The sequence below is a fragment of the Symsagittifera roscoffensis genome, chromosome 2 (genome assembly GCF_963678635.1).
Source record: "Symsagittifera roscoffensis chromosome 2, txSymRosc1.1, whole genome shotgun sequence".
Classification (NCBI taxonomy): Eukaryota; Metazoa; Xenacoelomorpha; order Acoela; family Convolutidae; genus Symsagittifera; species Symsagittifera roscoffensis.
The window spans coordinates 33683749-33702673 of record NC_087063.1 but is presented as its reverse complement, the minus strand read 5'-3'; the positions used below and the strand labels follow the sequence as shown (position 1 = coordinate 33702673).

Genomic DNA, 18925 nt, shown 5'->3' with positions numbered 1-18925 from the left:
TATTTACGTTATCTCATCAAGACAGCCTTATACAATGCGCCAAACTTTGATACAAAAAATGAAAAGAAAACTGCCATGAAACTTAGTTTAAAATTTTTTGTTCTAGCTCAGGAAAAAATTGATTCTATGAGTTTTGGATTCCAAATTGATTCATTATTACGTCATTCTGTTAACTGGTCTGGCAATTTTTTAACACTTGCATTTAATGAACGCGAGCCAAACATTTTCTTAAAATAAATCAAAGACCTTGTAATACTTCAACACGATTTAGATTTTCTCCGAAATTTGAACGTTAACAAAGGTTTATCTTTTTTCGGTTTTCCTGAGTTCGTTGGCGCTTTTCGAACTGTCTGTCGGCTGTGTGCATTTTTTCTGTTTTGATATCACGTTTGCCGTTTTTTGCGTTTGTTTGCGAAAAACAAAATCGCATCAGTGTAAAAGCATACATTTGAAGTCAAATTTCACGTATTTAAGTATCGACTTTACGCTTTTGGATAAAGTTCATTTGGCGCAAAAGTTGCGCTTGACCACAAAAGTTGCGCTTGACTGAGAGATTCAAAATTAGATTTTACTTTTAGACTCAGCGGTGCACAAGTAAACGCTGTGATTATTAAGTTCAACTTTTCACCTAACTCGCATAAATTTGCTTCGGCGTTAATTCTGTGCTCCAATTTTTTTGGCGAGCGATTTAGTATCAAATGGCTTATTAAATGGATTATGCTGGCATTAATTCAATCTCAAGAAAAGTGAAATAATTATTAGATAGTAGCAAAGGCTTTTTTGATGGAAGTTCTTATGAAACCTTAGTTTTTTAATTGATGCTTAACTGTGTTGAGCATAGTCATTTGAATAGTTCAGTCAACGTTTTGAACGTTAATGAGAAGTAAAAGAAGGTTTCTTTATATCAGTTAAAATTATCTTTTTTTTCTAAGGGAGTTCGAATGTGTTTGGAGACATGCTACAGCCGACGCCCATAGGAGGACAGCAATCACACCCACAACAGCAGAATATGTTAGGAGGTAGAGCTAGTCCAATGGGCATGGGTGGATCACCCGCCCTCTCACCCATGGGAACTCAAAAGGCAATGGGGACAGCCCAGAGTAAACACACTGATCCCGGACTAGGCAAGGATCTGGACTCGGCTTTGGCCAATTTAGCTACTAGCCTCAACACAAAGTTTGTGAATTTAACGTTTGATTATATTAATTAACGAACTTACCTGTTTTCGCGTGAGTAGTTCGACGTTCAAGTAATTTCTCAGATCAACAAATCCAATTTCGTAGAAATTAGCGAGGGATTATGTTAAAATTACAGGGTGTTTCGTAAAACCCGATTTTCTTGAATATGTTTTCAATGGATAGATAATTGAATTCATTTTTCAAATTTTAAAATAAATAAAATTTTATCTTCAGCAGCTGCTGCAAATGCCGACGATTTACAGCGCGACATTTTTCCATTAGTTTACGACGTTTCGAGTTTCCCACAAAACTTCGGCGATGGTCTGTAATGTCGTCTGGAATATTGTAAAGTACTAAAAACAGCCTACTAGCGCATGCGATTGGTGATAGTTTTGGTGATAAAGAGCAATTTTGTTCAATCTAGCAAGAATATGTAAAAATGAGAAACAAATGAGACAAAATAATACCAAAAATAATGATCAATTTGTAGTAAAATTAAATCGATGAGGTCAGCTTTTCAACAAATTTGGTCTAATTTAGTCTGAAAGTCGATAATTATCAGACCATTTTTTCTCACCCTTAGAATTTTTTTTACCCTTGCGATAAGTAAGGGTATTGCAATCGGGTACTAGACTTTTTTCCCGTAAATAAATTTGGTCACGCACGTAAAAATGTTACACGTGTTTCAACTTGCTTCATAGTAACTTAAATTAATTAACCTTGTAACTGTTACCACGCTGATTCCAAATTTTTTGGTACATTTTCGGCTTTGATATCGGTCGTCTTCAATTCTGTCAGTTTATATTCCTAATGTTTTTTTTTCGAATAACTTTCTTTGGTATTATATGGGAGTGATTCATTTTTGGAATACTTTTCAGAATTTTTTTGACTTAAAATTTTTTTCTCATTTCAAGTAACAAAGTTGGTTCAAAGATTTGTTGTTTTTGTTTGTACAATGGATTGTACTTATAGCATTCTTTTTAGTGCAGATAAAATAGCTCATTATTTTTTGCACATTTTTGTTCAGTTTTTCTTTGAGTTTTTCAATATTTGATTTTTGAATTTTTTTTCTCTTTGTTTCGAACCTATTATTTTTTCCGTTTAGCCGTTTCATTTAGAAAATAAAGACCAGGCAAGCCTGAAGTCCTATCAAATCAGAATTGTACAACTCAAAAGTTTCGGTAATTTTGTTCAAAATCGCTAGACGATTCTGTTGTTATACTGTCAAATCCAGTTGTGTCTGCTAATTTTTCTGATACACTTGTATTATTTCTTATTTTTACGTAGTTTCAATGCATTAAAACAGTATTGAAATAACTTTTTTAATTCCTTTTGGCGTTTTTTGTTGTCATGTTCTTTCTATTTTTTTTTCACTTTCTATTTATTTTTTTCACATCCAGTTAATATTGATAAGTTATCGGACTCAATCTTTTTTTAAAAAAAAAATCGTTCAATGACGCGCATTTCTGATTTTTTATATCAATAGTAGTTCAATTTCATTGTTTTGTTTGCTCTAAGCCAGCGTCTTTTTCTTTGTTGCTTTTTTTTTATTCAATTGTTTTATAGCAATTTTTTGTTTGAACTAGAAGAATAAAAGATTTTGAATTGATTTGATGTTTTTAGATTTTTTTGAGTTTTTTAGGTGATTTGTGTTGTTTGTTCAGTCTTATTTGGTTCGGTGCTTGCGTCTTATCTGATAAAATGTCTGAATTAGTTTTTTCAGCAATAGTTTAATCGCGTGTCTTCTGCTTAGCAGGCAGGTATTAAACGTCAGTTGGAGTCAAACTGATATTTTTCCTATCTGACACATTTCCTATTTTTCCTATTTTTTGACACATTTTTTAATCGCAAGTTGTGCGAAGCTCTGCTTCGCCTTTGTGTAAAACTTTCATTTTAGAATCCAAATCTCGGCCAAAAGGGCTTTAATATGATACCAATTTACCCCCTACGAGCTTTCCTTGAGGTAGTCAAAATTAGCTGGAAGAAAATTGACTCGAATCTTAATTTCCTTTCCAACCTTCGAGTGATCGGAACAATCAGTAGCTTTTTAAAGGAAACTTAACAACAATTTTTGTGTACCAGTTAGCATTCCTAATATACAAAAGATTTGGGCATGCTAACTATTTGAAAGTTAATGCATAAGTTTGTAAGTGTGCAATGTTGTGCTTTGGGCTAAAAAAAAGTTGACAAAATTATTTTTTGAGATGATGGAGGACTCATTGTTTAACTTCTCATTATTTAGGCAATGTGTCTAGTCTTTGAGCTGAGAGATTTTTAGTTGGTTTTGGTTCTACTGCTCTTTTGGTATTAGTGTTTTAGTTTTGAGTTCTTAACTGTTTTCGAATCTGTTAAGTGCTGGTGTTTTAGGTCTCCTAGCCATCGACCTTCACAGCCCCAGCAGACAGCTTGGTGATGGTGCCAGAGTGACTCACCACCAAAATGATCCTAACAGTATGAAGAGAATGGCATGAAGTATTCCTGTATGACACCACCCAGTAACTTGCTACTGAACAATCTATCAAACGCAATACCCAGTTATCTCTCAGTAGACTTCTTAGAAATCAGATGGACCAGTGGCGTTGTAACTCCTATGCTGGCCAGGTCAAGAGTTAATTGCGATCTTTTCGGTTAATACCCAGCCATTACAACTTTTTTGTGGCTTTTTGTACTCTATGGTACTTTTTTCAGTACTTTAATTGTGGTGAATGTTTTTATACGTGTCTCGAGCATAATTAGCTCAGATTTTGGAGATACAAATTAGTTAAAGATAAGAGCAAAGGGTTTTTCACTGAAAAGATTTGTTTTGTGAATATTGAAACTGCAAGAATTTACCGTGTACCCATTATTGCAATTCATTAGTGTATCCAGTTTATAGCTGTCGTGCACATGCGTCTGCGTATACATAAATAGTGCTAAACTGTTCAAAATTGAAAAATTTATATTTAAATCTGTCAAATGTGAAAGGCTTACTTGTTTCTGGGTTTTCAAACAGTATCAGGGTATTTTTTCCGATAACCTGAATCATCAGAAATTATAGTTTGTCCAATCTCCTAATATTTGCTTGCCTTATTTTCCAACTAGCGTGATTTTTGGCCTAAGGGAGGGTTTTTATGTTCTGTAATTTTGATTGAAAGCACACAAGGGGAACATGTATGCTAATCACGCAGTAGATACAGCGTAGTTTGATTTGGATTGAGATGTATTTAAGTTGCATTGATCGAATTTGTAAATGAAATAGAAATAATAATATTATGTTAGTGAATTTTAGTGTCGCTTAGCATCTATTCGACCGCATATGTCGCAATCAATCTATAATTAAATTTTTAGATAAACTCATTTTTTACGTACTGAATAAAATACAATGCAGAGGTTAACTGCTTCGTGGTAACGATTTTTCTTCTGCGTCAAATATTTCAACAAAAAGTAAAGGTTCGAATCCTCGTGAGGTCATAAATTTACCAATCAAATATTGCTCAATGACTCACTATGCGTATATTTTATTACCTGGAGAATAGTTAAACTGGAGGAATCTGTCATAGAAAACTTTTCATAATATCAAAGTTGATAGGATTTTTTAGGACGGCTCAATTCAGTTTCCTAGGTCCTAAACTGAAAAAAAACAATATACAGCGCGTAAGTTTCTAAAAACATGTTCGATTTTAATAAACTCAAAAAAATAGCACTTTTTTAAATTTAAGTCGTATTTTCTATTAGTGTCATTACACAAGCATAGCATAAGGATCAAATATTAGTGTTCATTTTAATCAATAACCAGTTATTAAGTACAGCCAATGCTAAGTATATTAACACATAATATTATTTTACAAATAGCACTTCAGCTTCATGTATGGATCTGTAGCGTAGAGGTAGGGAAGAAGACCCGCAACAAATTAAGAGGGTTCGAACCTGGGCAGGGTCGGATGTTTTTAATGAACTTTTTCGTATAGCAGTCAAAATGCGTCCGCTTTATGAATTGAGACATATTAGTTGGTAAATTTTTTTTTTCAAATTGACGGCTAATGCGTCATAATTGGCTCGCGTCACTTAGCATTTATGTAGACTCATACTTGGCGTGCGCCACTTGAAAAACTTTGTAGACTCAAAGTTTTACGCATTCAGTTTTCTCAGTAGTGTTATCGGTCATATTTTTGCTTAGGTATGCGAAGTGCAACTTCGCCTCTGTGGCAAAATATTCCAATCAAAATTTAATTTTTCGGTTCTGATTTGGCATCAAATTGCAAATGGAAGTCAAATTGCTCTCTACAATAACAAAAAAATGACACAACAAAGATTGAGTTTACTTTCGAGTTGCTGAAGTTTTCAGATTTCTAGCGGAATACTATCCTATTAATCCACTTGCGTCAAATTGTATTTTCAAGAAAAAAAAATTATTCGGCTATCAGAAAAACTGAACAAACTTCTCACTACGCTAAGAAAAAAAAGCTAATAAACACGTTGAATTTTGATTCAGGTGCATTTTAACTTTTCGATTTTCCACGGAATATTAATATCCTAATAACCTAGTTTTTTAAAACTGAAAATTTTGGGAAACATTTAAAAAGTTAGTTCAAAAATTAAAAGTTTAAAAAATTTTTCTTTGAAACTTCTGGCTGAATGATTTTTGGCGAATTATGGCGATATAGCAAGATCAATTTTTTAAATAATATACAGTTTTTTAGAAGTAATATAATAATCCAACTAGTCATTGGCATTGTTTAGAATATAGTGAATTATTTTACGGTACGGTTTGATTGGGTTTTGATGCATTGATTCTTTGAAAAAAAAACAGCTTTGAGTTTAGATTTTACTGGTTTGTGGCAATTGTTTTTATATTACTCGTGTTAGCCTGTATAGGTTATTTTTCAAACGCCAAACGTTATTAAGAATCGATGTGCATACCTCAGGTTTATAAAGACTGCGATAATTTTTTTGTTTTCTTTTAGGAAAAGCCCTAAATTTGTTCGGGCTCAAATTTGCTTTTTCGCGGTTTCACTTCTGATTTCTATTTCAGCTCAGCTTTTTCTTTCGTTAAAGGGAAAGAAAACTCCACTATCGAACAGCGAAGATGTAATAGTCACGAAAAACGTGATCAATTTCTAGTTTCGAAAATGGAATTCATTACCAATTTTCCAAGCGAAATGAAAATTTTATCTATAGATCCACTTTTCTCAAAATTGGTTAATTTTATTACTCTTGCGATTAGCAATCGTTATCAAATCGAAACCAAGATTTTTTCGGGTTATTAACTAGCTTAACAAAATCAGGTGAATCAATTGCTGCTATCCTGCTGACAAGCTAGATGTCATGAAAATTCAAGTTTAACACTGGGTGAAATGTTTGTTACTTTTTCTGAAATGAATGGTTTTTTTTCGGCTTCATGGATTTTGTCCCAACTTTCGTCGGCGTACTTGCCGGATGTATATATTTTTAATATATATTTTTAAATGACTTGCTTGCTTTTTCGGAAAAAGTTTGACTTTTCTCGAAAACTACAGTGTCAATTTTTAGGTTAACTGGTCAATCGAGAAAATTAGTTTTGGAAATTTTCTCTGCTAACGCGGCAACGACCTTCTTTTTGCAGAGAAAAGTTATTGATTTACGAAAGTCAAGTTTTTGAAGAGATTTTAGGAGATTTTTGACATGTCTTATGAACTAGTGTGTCAATTCTGAGATGCAGGTTCAATTGAATGAACTGCTTGAGAGAATTTTTCCTGTAGAAGCGGTGTTTCTTTAATTTTTGTTAGCAAAGTTTTTTGTGTATGTATTTCTCATAATTTTTCACCCTTCATTTGGTGAAGTACATTTTTGAAAAATACCTATTTCATCTCACATCACTATAAAGAATTAATCAAAACAGCTACATCCAAAAGTCCCCAAGAGTTTTTTTAGTCAGTTACGAAAACCTTCATTCTTGTTTTTCAACGCTTTTCATTTTTTCTATTTCTTATTCTAATTTTTATTTTTGTGTTGTATCGCAAGTGGTGCAAAGCTCCGTTTTGCCTCTGTTTCAAAGAAAGTGTCAAACATAAACTGTTCTGTAGATTAAAAGAGCCTTAAGGTCATCAATTCTTCTTTGGAATTAGAAGGTTGAGTTTTTCAAAAAGAATAAATCCGTATTTCTTTTCTGTTTACTTGTGTGCCTTGACTCTTTTCCAACAATTTGTGCTATGTTATTAAATTGATTTACAAAAATTTTCTAACTATTTGACATTTTTTCCGAAAGTAAAATTTTATCCTTATGAAATTTTGTACTGAAATTCATTAATAGGAATTCTCAACACTTTTTGTCAATCTAAGTCGCAACTATCAAGCATTTTTGGTGGCACTCTTTGAACAAGCTGCGCTGGCTGTTTAATAGCTTGTGCTTTAACATTCGATTTGTTAATTAGTCAGCACCATTGATGCGTTTCATTCATTAAATAAACCCAAAAAACGCTGTATGTTTTGTGCACCAGTGCAATAAACTAAACTGAACGTGTTTTAAAGTTTACATATCAATATATTTTGCGAAGTTTTTATAAGGCATATTTTATACACAATTTGGCTTTATAGTTTCCAAATTCTTGCTAACAAAATTAGTGTTGTTAACATTTATGAAATATTTGCTGGCATTTTTAATGATGGCTGAAAATAGCCAATCAGATCAAAACATCAGTTCGAAATTTTTTTTTCAAAAGCTTTTAGCAGACCCATAAATCAGGCAAATTGTCCAAAAATGTAAAATGTTCTTGTGAAGGATTCAAATTACACTAGACTCAAACTACTTGTTGAGTCTAGATCGGGCTGGAAAAAAAAGAAATAGTTTCAAGACAAAAAAAAACTTTCTGACCAATCTCACGTTTACTCGAAGAGACATAAGTCAGCACATAGACGTATTCGACCGCATATGTCGCAATCAATCTATAATTAAATTTTTAGATAAACTCATTTTTTACGTACTGAATAAAATACAATGCAGAGGTTAACTGCTTCGTGGTAACGATTTTTCTTCTGCGTCAAACATTTCAACAAAAAGTAAAGGTTCGAATCCTCGTGAGGTCATAAATTTACCAATCAAATATTGCTCAATGACTCACTATGCGTATATTTTATTACCTGGAGAATAGTTAAACTGGAGGAATCTGTCATAGAAAACTTTTCATAATATCAAAGTTGATAGGATTTTTTAGGACGGCTCAATTCAGTTTCCTAGGTCCTAAACTGAAAAAAAACAATATACAGCGCGTAAGTTTCTAAAAACATGTTCGATTTTAATAAACTCAAAAAAATAGCACTTTTTTAAATTTAAGTCGTATTTTCTATTGGTTTCATTACACAAGCATAGCATAAGGATCAAATATTAGTGTTCATTTTAATCAATAATCAGTTATTAAGTACAGCCAATGCTAAGTATATTAACACATAATATTATTTTACAAATAGCACTTCAGCTTCATGTATGGATCTGTAGCGTAGAGAGCGTAGAGGTAGGGAAGAAGACCCGCAACAAATTAAGAGGGTTCGAACCTGGGCAGGGTCGGATGTTTTTAATGAACTTTTTCGTATAGCAGTCAAAATGCGTCCGCTTTATGAATTGAGACATGTTAGTTGGTAAATTTCTTTTTTTTTTCAAATTGACGGCTAATGCGTCATAATTGGCTCGCGTCACTTAGCATTTATGTAGACTCATACTTGGCGTGCGCCACTTGAAAAACTTTGTAGACTCAAAGTTTTACTCATTCAGTTTTCTCAGTAGTGTTATCGGTCATTTTTTTGCTTAGGTATGCGAAGTGCAACTTCGCCTCTGTGGCAAAATATTCCAATCAAAATATGATTTTTCGGTTCTGATTTGGCATCAAATTGCAAATGGAAGTCAAATTGCTCTCTACAATAACAAAAAAATGACACAACAAAGATTGAGTTTACTTTCGAGTTGCTTAAGTTTTCAGATTTCTAGCGGAATAATATCCTATTAATCCACTTGCGTCAAATTGTATTTTCAAGAAAAAGAAATTATTCGGCTATCAGAAAAACTTAACAAACTTCTCACTACGCTAAGAAAAAAAAAGCTAATAAACACGTTGAATTTTGATTCAGGTGCATTTTAACTTTTCGATTTTCCACGGAATATTAATATTCTAATAACCTAGTTTTTTAAAACTGAAAATTTTGGGAAACATTTAAAAAGTTTTAAAAATTAAAAGTTTAAAAAATTTTTCTTTGAAACTTCTGGCTGAATGATTTTTTGCGAATTATGGCGATATAGCAAGATCAATTTTTTAAATAATATACAGTTTTTTAGAAGTAATATAATAATCCAACTAGTCATTGGCATTGTTTAGAATATAGTGAATTATTTTACGGTACGGTTTGATTGGGTTTTGATGCATTGATTCTTTGAAAAAAAAACAGCTTTGAGTTTAGATTTTACTGATTTGTGGCAATTGTTTTTATATTACTCGTGTTAGCCTGTATAGGTTGTTTTTCAAACGCCAAACGTTATCAAGAGTCGATGTGCATACCTTAGGTTTATAAAGGCTGCGATAATTTTTTTGTTTTCTTTCCTTTAGGAAAAGCCCTAAATTTGTTCGGGCTCAAATTTCAAATTTGCTTTTTCGCGGTTTGACTTTTGATTTCTATTTCAGCTCAGCTTCGTTAAAGGGAAGGAAAACTCCACTATCGAACAGCGAAGTTGTAATGGTCACAAAAAACGTGATCAACTTCTAGTTTCGAAAATGGAATTCATTACCGATTTTCCAAGCGAAATGAAAATTTTATCTATAGATCCACTTTTCTCAAAATTGGTTAATTTTATTACACTTGCGTTTAGCAATCGTTATCAAACCGAAACCAAGATTTTTTCGGGTTAACAACTAGCTTAACAAAGTCAGTTGAATCAACTGCTGCTATCCATCTGACAAGCTAGATGTCATTAAAATTCAAATTTAACACTGGGTGCAATGTTTGTTACTTTTTCTGGAATGAATGGTTTTTTTTTCGGCCTCATGGATTTCGTCCCAACTTTCGTCGGCGTACTTGCCGGGTGTATATGTTTTTAATATATATTTTTAAATGACTTGCTTGATTTTTTGGAAAAAATTTGACTTTTCTTGAAAACTACAGTGTCAATTTTTAGGTTAACTGGTCAATCGAGAAAATTAGTTTTGGAAATTTTCTCTGCTAACGCGGCAACGACCTTCTTTTTGCAGAGAAAAGTTATTGATTTACGAAAGTCAAGTTTTTGAAGAGACTTTAGGAGATTTTTGACATGTCTTATGAACTAGTGTGTCAATTCTGAGATGCAGGTTCAATTGAATGAACTGCTTGAGAGAATTTTTCCTGTAGAAGCGGTGTTTCTTTAATTTTTGTTGGCAAAGTTTTTTGTGTATGTATTTCTCATAATTTTTCACCCTTCATTTGGTGAAGTACATTTTTGAAAAATACCTATTTCATCTCACATCACTATAAGGAATTAATCAAAACAGCTACATCCAAAAGTCCCCAAGAGTTTTTTTAGTCAGTTACGAAAACCTTCGTTCTTGTTTTTCAACGCTTTTCATTTTTTCTATTTCTTATTCTAATTTTTATTTTTGTGTTGTATCGCAAGTGGTGCAAAGCTCCGTTTTGCCTCTGTTTCAAAAAAAGTGTCAAACATAAACTGTTCTGTAGATTAAAAGAGCCTTAAGGTCATCTATTTTTCTTTGGAATTAGAAGGTTGAGTTTTTCAAAAAGAATAAATCCGTATTTCTTTTCTGTTTACTTATGTGCCTTGACTCTTTTCCAACAGTTTGTGCTATGTTATTAAATTGATTTTAAAAAATTTTCAAAGTATTTGACATTTTTTCCGAAAGTAAATTTTATCCTTATAAAGTTTTGTACTGAAATTCATTAATAGGGATTCTCAACACTTTTTGTCAATCTAAGTCGCAACTATCAAGCATTTTTGGTGGGACTCTTTAAACAAGCTGCGCTGGCTGTTTAATAGCTTGTGCTTTAACATTCGATTTGTTAATAAGTCAGCACCATTGATGCGTTTCATTCATTAAATAAACCCAAAAAACGCTATGTTTTGTGCAACAGTGCAATAAACTAAACTGAACGTGTTTTAAATTTTACATATCAATATATTTTGCGAAGTTTTTATAATGCATATTTTATACACAATTTGGCTTTACAGTTTCCAAATTCTTGCTAGCAAAATTAGTGTTGTTAACATTTATAAAATATTTGCTGGCATTTTTAATGATGGCTGAAAATAGCCAATCAGATCTAAACATCAGTTCGAATTTTTTTAAAGCTTTTAGCAGACCCATAAACCAGGCAAATTGTCCAAAAATGTAAAATTTTCTTGTGAAAGTTTCAAATTATACTAGACTCAAATTACTTGTTGAGTCTAGATCGGGCTGGAAAAAAAGGAAATAGTTTCAAGACAAAAAAACTTTCTGACCACTCTCACGTTTACTCGAATAGACATGCTATTTCGGCCTTCCTGGAAAACGTCTAAAAAGCTAGCAAATTAATAGTACTAAACAATGAATATTACGTGCTGTGTTCTTCGCTTCGATAATTTGGCTTCACAAATTACGAAATTTGTGTGAATCCGCAAAAAGAACCCGAATAAAGTTACTTATAATTTTTAGTTAAATAAACCTCCAAACAAAACTGCTCGTATCAGGGCGAAGCCCTGATTGTTTCGGCTGCTTTTTAAGGTTTATGGAGCAGTAATAACATAAATATCATTAGCATATTAAATGTAATAAAACAAAATCAAGTTTTTTTTTCTAAAAATTTACATGTTTTCTATGAAAGTCATCACCCCACACGCCATATAAAGTACAAAAAAATAGATTTTGCTCGTAGTAACAAATGAATTATGGCAAAAAACTTCTCTCAACCAATTTGGAATGATTCTAAGACTGATTAAATCTCCGCTTGCGCGTTAACAGCGGGAAATATGTCGCGCGTTAATTGTCCTAATTCGCTAAAATGGCAATCTTTAGACCCCCATAACTTTACAAAAAAAATCACAGGTAAAAAGTTTTTTCAGATTTAAGCTTAAGACAACAATATCTTTTGAATGATATTTAAAAAATCCGTCGAAAATGGCTAGTTCAAAAGTCAAAATTTGTCTGAAGAAGGAAAAACCCACCCCAAGCTTCGGTCTGTAGTTGAAATTGCAGTCGGGTGACGAGTAAAATTAAAATACTTGCACGTCCCTCTACCTACTTTCGTTTCACTGATGAGATTGATGTTACAGAAGAGCTCGATGATGTCGACTCTCAACAAGAGCAGACTGGTTTGACACAACCAATGCAAAATTTGATAAAAACAGTTTTTTCACAACATTAGCCACAACAAAAGAACCACTCCACTGAGCTTCTTGGCATCGAGCATCGCTAAATTCAAAGTGGCCATACACAAAACATAGTAAAACTGTCTTTGTCCGATGCTCCAGATATGTCACCTTGTCGCAAGTTACCAGATTACAAACCCTTGACTTCACATGCTGATTGTAAGTGGCATGGAAATAATCGTGTAGAAAAGTGTGAAGTCATCGATGAGGTGTATGAAAAAGTTGTGCATTGGAAACCAAATTTGTTTCAAGTTCCATCGGGTGCTGAAAAAAAAGGGTTCGTTGAAGAATTGGCAGACTAGTTTTTTGCTTTTGCTAGGAATTCTAGTAATAAACTCATAGCTATTAAGTCAGCAATGCTCATGCCAGTACTAATTTTTCAGAAGACTTTGAGAAAGAGCACAGTCAAAGAGTATATTCTACATCTCAAACGCGGAAAAGAACTTTTGAATAGTGGTGATTTAAAGGAACTTATAAAAGAAGGTACGGCTGTTCAAATTAAACTACGTTTAAAGAGCAACAAAATTCCTGAAGAGAAATTTGATCGCTCATTCGCTAAGTTCACGATGAAAGGTGAAATTGCAAGTGCTATGCAATTGCTCAGTGGGGAGAAAGCTGGGGTTTTGAAATTAGATATTTGACAGAAGAGAAAAAAGTTGATACAAATGGATGCCTCAAGACTTATCAATGACGCAAGATTTATCAAACCCAGGTTTCCATCCGTTTATCTTTGATAGTTTAGACTCTGATTGTGTTCGCCGGTGTGCTCTGAACATATTTGGAGCAAGCAATACCTTCTGGCGCCGATGCTTTGCATTGGAGACGCTTAAGCACGCCAATTGGTGAAAAATCTAACTCTTTGTGTGAAGCAATGGCCATGACGTCTCGTAATCTAGCTACTGCGGTAACAACTGATCCTCAGGGAGTGCAAGCATTAACCGCTTCTCGTCTCACTGGTTTGGACAAAAATCCAGGTGTCAGACCAATTGGCATTGGAGAAGTTGCACACAGAATAATTTCCTAGAGCATACTGCGTACCATTTCTTCTGAGCTAATCGGTGCAGCTGGTACGTATCAACTATGTGCTGGCTAACCGGGGTCTTGCAAAGCAGCTGCTTCAGCTCTTACGTCTGTTTTTAATGAGTTGAAAACTGAAGGAGTGCCGCTGGTTGATGCTAGCAATCCCTTCAATGAGCTCAACAAACAGCTTGTTTGCTGAAGATGTATGTTGAGTCCCCAACTATGGCTACGTTTCCCACCAATTTTCACAGAAAGCCTTCAAACTTGTTTATATACGGAGAAGTGATTTTGTTGCAAGAAGGTAATACTCAGGGCGGGTCTGAAGGTATGCCAATGTATGGTATAGCTATGTTACCTTTCATTAAAGGACTCCGTGGCCACGTTAAGCAGTTTTGGAATGCTGATGACTCAGCTGCAGGTGGGAAACATGAACAACTGAAGACATGGTGGGAAGCAGTGAAAGAATCCGGACCGGAGTATGGATAACTCCCGAATGCTTGCAAGACTCAGCTTATTGTTAAACGTTAACACATGGATTTCGCATAGCTTGTTTTCTCTGGAAGTGGTATAAAATTTGTAGCAGAGGGATACAAATATTTGGGATGCCCAATTGGCAGCAATAAGTTTATTGAACAGCATGTTTTCAAAACGTCGGATGGATGGATAAGTGAGTTAGAGAGTTTATCTCACATCGCTGAGACACGTCCACACTGCGGTTTTTGCAGTGTTTACGCATAGTTTCATTCCAAAGAGGCGCGTCAAACTGGTTCACAACGTTGCCGTTAGAAGAACATGGTTTTTGCCTTAGTAATGCAGCGTTTAGGGATACATTGTGCTTGCGATATAATTGGCCGCTGAAAGATGTTCTTTCTCTTTGTGTTAGTGGAAAAACGTTCTCGGTTGAGCATTGCTTGTCTTGCATTGCTTCCCAGCTATTCGGCTTAATGAAGTATGAGTCATAAAAGCAAAAATATTGACTTAAGTTTGCTCGAATGTTGAAGTCGAACCACATTTGGAGCGGTTATCTGGCGAGCTTTCGGCATTAGTGACGACGAAGGAGGGCTTGATTTTTCAGCGAATGGAGTCTGGGGAGACAGATTTTAGAAAGCATTCTTTGATGTAAGAGTATTCATTCCTTGCGCCAAATCAAATTCTGATACTCTGCCAAGTGTGAATAGGAGGCACAAAGTGGAAAAAAAGAGATATTAGAAGCAACGTATCAGAGAAGTTGAACATAATTCATTCACACCTCTTGTTCTTTCGTGCACGGGAGTCATGGGCAAACTTGCTACCACGTTTTACAAAAGACTTGTTCCGATGATCAGTGAGAAAAACGAAATAACTTCGTATAATCAAGTGATTTGGTGGATTTGAAGTCGTATTGGATTTGAGCTTCTCAGATCTTCAATCATGTTTATCCGTGGATCCCGTTCATCATATCGGAGACCGAGGCATGGTTGCGTAGAGCAAAGAATTTTTGAAGCGCTCAATAGACATCTGTTAATTTGCATGGATCTTTCTTTAAGGATGTCTTTTAGCTGTTGTAGTTTATTCTCATGTGAAGTCACCACTACAGAATATGGATATGAAGATTACTTCTGTAAAACTGAAGTACACCCGAGCACACAGTCGGAACAAAAAGGTTCTAAGCTGAGCAAAGTGTTTATATAACTAGGTTTTCGGAAATTTATTTTTGATATTTTTGTGCTTTATGCATAGATTACAGCCGAAAAAAATTAAAAACGGTGAGATCAGCAACATGGTAAGCTTAGATGAGGCACGGTATGTTTAGCAATTTCGATGTAAGACTGTGAATCAATTTTAAACGCGTACAGTATTAAATGTTGAAAGAACGAATAAAACATTGCAACAATTTCCATTTAACTTCAATTACCGCATCTGATCAATTAGGCACTTTTAAAAATTACAAAAAAATCGTCTTGCAAGTTTGAATGTTGGAGTTTTAAAAACTCCACAAATTTTAAATTCATTTGACCATGGGGAAACTTATACTTTCCTCTTAAATCCCCCAAAAAAGAATACAATAGAAGAAAGATTATTAGGAAAAGTGAGAGTACTAATACAATGTTTTAAACTACTTCTCGTACTCAAAACAGATACTCGGGAAGAAAATATTTTGAATTGCTATTGATACAGATTTTCTCCAACAGCATTTTGAAATCAGTCTACCAAAATCAACTATTTATGAGTACAGTTTTTAAAAGCTTTGATATCACCTAATCAGAACCAAACCTCTATGAACCAAGACTTCCAATAAAAATCACCCATCAACACAATTTGAAAATTAGTGCTATCACTACTTCAAAAACGTCCGTTAAGCATCACAGTTCAAAATGTATTCTTGTTGACTTTTTGGATCGAATAGACGTTGATTGTGAAATAGTCACAATTTTTGGACGTTTGCTTAGTGAAAAACAGAATTATCCAAATAAGTCACTGATAATTTAGGAAAACATGTTTTATCGAAGCATTCAATAATTACTCAAAAATGAGCATAACTTTGACTTTGGTAGGACTAAGCCTACGAAAAAAAAAACATTTTTTTTTTCGAGGGAAAACGCTCTAACAAATACAATAATTTTTTTGTCATTTTTGAAATTAATATACGGATAACTGAAGTTCGATTAAGTGCACATTGAGCTGGTTAACAACTAAAAATGTTCTTTAGATTAACAAATTTTGATTAAAAATGGCGCAAAACCCGTATACTTTTTTTAATGGAAGGTTATTTCTTTACGGATCGAACTACAGTGAAACACATCCCTGAGAAGTCATTTAAATTTGATCGGTAACGACGACGTTCCTTGAAATGAAACTGACCAAACTGATTGGCAAAATCAACAGATCCGGAATGTATGCATCTCTCTCTTTTGACTGAACAACTTTTGTTCCGACCATTGCAAATCGGGAGGAAGTTTGTGTTCGGGTGTGTTTTAGTTTTTTGTTTTCCACGCAAAATCAAGTACCACAAAAAAATCATCGGACTGGGCTGAGTAATAAATCAAATTAAAGCCCTTTCAGTCGTAATTCAATCGACATTAAAACATTTCCAAAAATATTCCAAGTTATGGGGAAAAACCGGTTTGAAATTTTAGTTCTTTTTTTGTCTTAATTCGAGCAAATAAAGCAAGCGGGCCGGCTTAAAACAGTTTAATCATGCCTAATTTAAGACCTAAAAACTTAATTTTAGGCAATTTAAACTAGTTTTTGGAGTTTTTAGCTCCATTTCGGGAACTAAAAACTTCAAAAAATTAAAATTAAAAAATTCCGCAAAAAATTTTCATAGTTTTTCTAGTCATTTTTCTACAAAACTTTTTGTCGAAATGTTTCTTAGTTTTTCTAGTCATTTTTCTACAAAACTTGTTGTCCAATCTGCCTATATTACTTTGAATGCCTAATATGCCTAAATTATAGTTTTACCTCCTCAGATCCTTTTATCAAACCAAGCAGAAAAAACTACACTAAATTAAAAAAAGAAAATTCTAAACCGTAGTTTTAAAGACTATGATCGGAACATTCTGTGCTACTTGCACAATAACCGGCTATCCTTGTTTTAGTTTTATTTCAGTTACTGTCAACTATTATTCACTAAAATACCCAATCTAAATCCCCAAACTTCACCACTAAAATACCCAAACCACTTAAACACCCAAACTTCACTTAATTGAAAAATTCAAGCCCGCGCAGCTGCCCGAGACACTTTTCGTTATCCGAAACGACTACCTCTTGAAATCTGCCCATTTCGCAATCAGACATTACTCGAAAAATAAGAGAACTGCTTCATGATTTTTCATAGCCCAATTTTTTCTCGAGGGCTGGCTTCTTTTAAGGCTGGCTTATTATAGAAGTTATGAAAAAATATTTTAACGAAAATCAAAGCTAGGATCAATGAACGTCATGGGAAAATTAGGTGATCACGTCGGGATGGACTCACCTGTGATTCCTGACTCTATATAAGACTCTTCTTTAGGGAGGAAGTAGGATCTGCTGAAACTTACAAAAATGAGAAATTTTACTCATAAGCGCAGTTCATCTAACGAGCAAAATTTTTTGAAACAATTTTTTTTCAAAATAAGCTTCAAATATGGAAGCAAGTAAAAGGTTCAGATATGAAAACTTCCCAACAAAAAACTATCAATTAATCAATTATTCAGTCTTGAAAACTTAGTTTAAAACTCAAAGGAAATTTTATGCATCAAGCCGAAAAATCTGAAAATTTTTCCAATTTTTATGGGAACAAATAAAACTGTTTTTAGCATTCATGTAAAATGAACTAAAACGCTGTATTGCGTCATCTTAAGAAACAGGTAATTTTCCAATTACACTTTAAAAAGGAAAAAGTGTTTTTTTGCCTTATGTTGAAAATTGTTTAAAAACTTTTAATATTCACCTCGGAACCATATGCTTATGCTTATCTATGGATAGTGCCTATTAATAGATATGACTTTATTTTAGATTGTTCTTACTCACATTTTTTTCACAAACACATATCACGAGGTTTCGAGAATATAATTCAGCTAATCAAAATCTGCAAGCAAAATGTATTTTTCACCATCAAGTGTCGGTAAAAAATCAGGATTTGATAATATGATGATATTGATAATTAATCATGAACATTACTCAATTTTAGTGATTGGAACTCAATAAAAGATTTTGATTGAAGATTTTAACTAAGCATTTTTAACCGAATTTTCTATACCATTCGAGAGACTTTGTTGTTTTGAGCTCAAATTGTCTGTGATCATTTATTGTATAGTTACGGAGTTTGAAAAATGTTAATTCGGTCAATTTGGGATATTTAACGCTCGAAATAATGCGCTAGTATAACATGCGCAAACGAAAAAAAAATACACAAATGAGTCTTTTCAAAGAAACAATAAGAGACGCTAAACACACTTTGTATCTTACATAACTTTCTTTTCAAATATAAGCTTTAAATCAATTTAAAAACAAATCAAAGTGATATTGATGATTATTCAGGAACATTACTAATTTTTAGTGATTGGAACCCAATAAAATTTTATTAAGAGTTTGTAGAAATTGAAACAAGTTTTGTACACGGCCAATTATTTCATTTTGTTTGAAAGAATTTCAAAATTCAGTTCTTTTACATTTTCTTTTGCAAAATTTTCAAAAATTAACATTTTTTTTTAATTTCCAAAAAATTCAACTATCAAATATCTTTTTAAAAACTGAAAAATCAAATTTACTTAAACAATTAGCCAATTATCATAGAACGATTGAGAGATTTTAAAATCTCAATTCTTTTTTTTTGATAGATTTGCGCACAAATTTTCTCAATATTTACAGATCAATGTACTCAAGAAACTTAATTTTAATTTTTTTTTGACTGTCGGGTCAACATTTGGAAAAT

General features: G+C 33.3%; 1 protein-coding gene across 9 annotated transcripts in view; it reads left to right on the top strand.

Annotated features, from left to right (window-relative positions):
- LOC134838924 (phosphatidylinositol-binding clathrin assembly protein LAP-like) overlaps nt 1-4514 on the top strand; it is a 28627-nt gene extending 24113 nt beyond the window's left edge. For all 9 annotated transcript variants that reach the window (XM_063854249.1, XM_063854248.1, XM_063854247.1 and 6 more), the window contains 2 exons: nt 933-1176; nt 3546-4514. In XM_063854249.1, coding sequence (XP_063710319.1) covers nt 933-1176; nt 3546-3591 — 290 coding nt within the window. In that variant the 3' untranslated portion in view covers nt 3592-4514. The remainder of the gene's footprint in view (nt 1-932; nt 1177-3545) is intronic.
- The last annotated feature ends 14411 nt before the right edge of the window (nt 4515-18925 follow it).